The sequence below is a fragment of the Haliotis asinina genome, chromosome 16 (genome assembly GCF_037392515.1).
Source record: "Haliotis asinina isolate JCU_RB_2024 chromosome 16, JCU_Hal_asi_v2, whole genome shotgun sequence".
Taxonomy (NCBI): domain Eukaryota; kingdom Metazoa; phylum Mollusca; class Gastropoda; order Lepetellida; family Haliotidae; genus Haliotis; species Haliotis asinina.
This window is the reverse complement of record NC_090295.1, coordinates 288,224-292,877: the sequence shown is the minus strand read 5'-3', so window position 1 is coordinate 292,877 and position 4,654 is coordinate 288,224. Positions and strand designations below refer to the sequence as shown.

At 42.6% G+C, this 4,654-nt stretch overlaps 1 protein-coding gene across 1 annotated transcript; it reads right to left on the bottom strand.

The window, feature by feature from the left end:
- Positions 1–2,346: 2,346 nt before the first annotated feature.
- LOC137268735 (ATP-dependent RNA helicase glh-2-like) lies at positions 2,347–2,754 on the bottom strand. Its single transcript, XM_067803319.1, has one exon. The coding sequence runs from the start codon at positions 2,752–2,754 to the stop codon at positions 2,347–2,349; it is 408 nt and encodes a 135-aa protein (XP_067659420.1).
- Between the last annotated feature and the right edge of the window lie 1,900 nt (positions 2,755–4,654).

The window sequence follows — 4,654 nt, the reverse complement described above, 5'->3', positions numbered from 1 at the left end:
ATGTTACACTTGAGGTAATCTCCCACCTGGGGCGTTAGTGAGTGGGTCTACTTGTATATAATACATGGTGGCCAGGTCACTACATTCATTTGGCTTCTTCATCTTGACACCATCCTCACATCAGCTTCACATCATCAGTCCTAGTGACCACTATGAAGTTCCTGGCTGTCCTGGTTGTTGTGCTCGGTAAGCTCTCAGGACTAACTGCTAAAGCAACAGTGTTTCTTTTCAGCATAAATTGGCGAGTTAGTTTCCAAGTTTCAAACCGTATGTACGATAAGGCGACGACTTAAAACTGGTGTTATCCAACATGTAGGCGAGTTCTGTTCTGAACAGATGTGCCTTGTAAGGAGTCTTTGTCTGTCGTATTCCAAGCCCGCGAAGATCCATGCCTCTGCCTTCAGCAACTTGTCGTAAGTTTGGGTGGTCAGGCTATCTGACTCGGTTGACACATGTCATCGTATCTCAGTCTTGTGGATCGACGTTCATGATCGCTGCATTGTCTGGTCCAGACTTGATTATTTACAAGCTGCCGCCATATAGATGGAGATTGCTGTGTGCGGCAACAAACAAAACTCATTCCAGCATGACGTGGAATATCGTCACCGAGATTACTCGACCTCTCTGCTATTTAGTTTGATATTTCTCAACACGCTTAGATATGGAATATCGGTGCCCCACAACAGCCAGCCTCTAAACACTCCTTTTGGACTGAACAGTGTGTATTGCAGGGGGCGGGATCAAATGATGTCACATTTTACAGAGCCATGTCTACGTCAGTATTTACTAAAGGGAACCTATCTATAGGAAACATGTAACGTTCCCGATCGGAATCTTATGGAAATATGTCTAAGTACAAAATAAGATGTAGAAAAGTATTTGTCTGCAAAAATAAATTGTTGAACTTTTTGGGATGTGGAATATTTTGGGCAGATGTTCATCTAAGTGCTTTCCTTCAGATAGCTTTGCTTTAACAGGGCGCTTAGAACACAGTCCACTCTTGTGTTTCAGCTGGCTTTGTTGTGTTCTCGGACGCCTGCGGATGTAGTAAGTGTAGCAGTTGTTGCAGCCACAGCAGCCACCACTCCCACCACAGCAAGCACGGCATCCCCATTCCCATCCCCTACCCCATGAGCGGTGGCAGCAGCGGCGGCAGTCACAGCAACTTCCTCCCCATCATCCTCACCACAGCCGGATAATCTGTCCAAGTGGGTATATTCAGCATTCTTAATTGTGAACTAGAACCATTACGTGACTATTGGCGGCTTTTTGAAAATGAACATAGCGACTAATGGTGTTGAATGAAATTTAGAAAATATTAATTTTTTTTGGTGTATTAGGAATCTGGCTTCTCACTCAAAGTAAATGAGAGTGAAAAAATAGCAGAGGATAATTTGATTTCATCCTTGACTCTTTACACTCTTGAAGATCCGTCTTGAAGGTGGTCTTTACTTGCACCTTACACACACATAATATTGCATACATTAATAGTACCAAGGCAAGAAGTAATTTAGTTCATCATTGCATAGTCGTTAATCTTGTGCAACCATTTCACATGGAAATCATTGAATTTTATTCTCGGCTATTATTTCGCTCACATTTGTCGAAAGATCACGCCGCAGTCTCGGGTTCCATTTCTCACATGGCTACAACGTGTGAAGGCCATTTCTGGTGTTCCCTTCTGTGAAGTGGCTGGATTATGGCTAAAAGCGGCGTAAAACCATACTCAGTCACTTGTAAGAGGCGGCTAACGGGATTAAGTGACCAGGCTCGCTGATCTGGTTGACACGTCATTCTATCCCAACTGTGTAGGTCGACACTGATGCTGTTGATCACTGGATTATCTGGCCTACACTGTTACTTACAAGACCGCCGCCATATAGCTGTAATATTGCAAGCAACTTGACCTGGTTACACATTCTACTTCAGCTGTTTGTTGTGTTGCAGGTGAAGCCCAGGTGTGCTATATTGTAAGAGCCATTCGAATACAAACTTGACGGCCTGTGAGGTATATGAATAAAAGCTAGCACCTCAGATGTTGGTTCTGTGTTTTAGAGAAGGAATATATTAAAACTGGCAATCAGTGACGCACTCATAAACAGAAGAGTACCTGTGAAGGTAGTAAAGGTACAGGTTAGAATGTTGGCCTTCAGTAGCCCATGCTTGTTGCGACTAACGAACTAACTGCGCAGATCGATATTCATCACTGGAGTGTATGGTCCAGACTCAGTTATTCACAGACCGCCGCCAAAGAGCTGGAATATTGCAGAGTGTCACTCACAGACAGAAGAATGTGTGGACACATGCCATGTGTTATTACCATTTACTACGTACAGACGAGCTGCATCATCTAAATAGGCACCCACTGGAGTTACCTGTAGGCACGTACGACCCACTGGAGTTACCTGTAGGCACGTACGACCCACTGGAGTTACCTGTAGGCACGTACGACCCACTGGTGTTACCTGTAGGCACGTACGACCCACTGGAGTTACCTGTAGGCACGTACGACCCACTGGAGTTACCTGTAGGCACGTACGACCCACTGGAGTTACCTGTAGGCACGTACGACCCACTGGAGTTACCTGTAGGCACGTACGACCCACTGGAGTTACCTGTAGGCACGTACGACCCACTGGAGTTACCTGTAGGCACGTACGACCCACTGGAGTTACCTGTAGGCACGTACGACCCACTGGAGTTACCTGTAGGCACGTACGACCCACTGGAGTTACCTGTAGGCACATACGACATCACGCATGCACGCACTGAACGTATTTAACGCGTACTATCTAACGCATAAAACACTGAATACACATGAGCTGACGCATTTAGCATTTGGCACGTTAATCTCAGCAGGGTATAGGAAAACACTGACAACCAATACTGTAATAATTTTTAATATTCATCCACAGAAGAACAGCCTTTACAGAGTATCTTGTGGTTTACTGCAACGTTCAGTGGCGGGCACCAGACTGGTTTAATGGGGCCTAACACATCGCTGTCTGAAACATACTCAGGATAAAAAGCTTTGTTGTTTTACGCCGTATCCGCTACGTGACTGTTTCACGAGTCTACCCAATGGTTAATATTATGAGCAACTATCCACGCCACATCAGGGCACATACATTGAGTAAGGTTGCTGGGTACCGATTTTGAGCCGTAACATAGTAGCTTAATCATTAGGCTTTATTGAATGTTTGCTTTTGTTCGGTCCTTATTTCAACCATATTTAGGTAACTATTCTCATTATATGGCTGAAATATTGACGGCGTGAAGCCATTTTATATCTGTCACTCATAGAATACGTATTTACAATATGGAATAGTACGAGTGACTTTAGTTTACGCCGCTTTTGGCAATATTCCCGCAATTCTGGGGAACACCAGAAACGAGCTTCACACATTGTGTCCATGTGGGGAATGGAACCCTGATTTCCGGCGTGGTTAGCGAACGCTTTAACCATTAGGCTACCCTTAATGGTACGATAGGTGTACTTCTCTGAATATGTTGTGGGTGCATATCTCAGTCGCTACTCATAAACACTGGTCGACTCTAGGCCAGACGATCCTGTGATTGATAGTGTGAGCATCGACTAGTATAGGGTGTCAGGCTTTAACCCCGTTAGCCACCCAATCACATTCACTTTACTTGAAGAATTGACTGCTGAAGATAGTTCGATCAACACGCACCAGTAATGTGATATTACGCGTAACAGTCGACGTATGTGTAAATGGGATTGTGTTTCTTCACAGAATGTTTGGAAATTTGTCTTACAGCACACCAGAGCACAGAATACCTGGTTAAGATAGCAGATAACAGTAATCTAAGAAATAAGTTAATTATAACATTCGTTAAAACATATGCAACACGTATATACAGTTAACACACATTGTGAAGCTTAAAACTGACAATCACTAAGAGGCCGGACAAATATTTTACAGTAAGTCATTAACACACTCTAATGATCGTGGGTATGAAGGACGCCGTCCCGAAGGCAAAAATTTGTACTGGGAAGTTGGGCAATGACTAGGACCTTTGATAATTTCGAGGACCTTTTTGAGTGTTTGACGTTCAAAACTAATGAGTTGAGACTTTCAACAGTTACACCAGAGATTTTACTAACAGTTTTTACAATTTTGATCGACTTGTTTTCATTCCGCAGAGACAGATTTCCAAACCAACCAACAAAGGTACACACGAATATGCTTTGGATTAAATTCTGGTCAAAGATTGTCAAAATGGTTTTATCAATTTGAAAGCTTTTTTAGCTAACGCATAAAGTGTAATCTCTGTTGGCCCTTTTCGTAGATGTACTCAATATTTTCTATAAACGATAATTTAGAGTCAGTTACTGTGCCAAGATGCTTATAATTATCTACAATTTCGATTTCTTCTCCACTGATGACAAGAGGTGATAAGGAGGTTTCTTTTTCTTAAAATCAATAACAATTTCTTTTGTCGTTTTAGTATTTAAAATAAGAACGTTTGCGTGGCACCATTCTGTAAAATTTGCAATTTCCTGTCTATACAAAAGTTCACAAGTTGATATAAGGCCAGATAAAACAGCGTCATCAGCAAATGTCACGGTAAAAACAGCAATTGAGGTACTAAGACAATCATTTGTATACAATGCAATTGGAGTTAAAACACA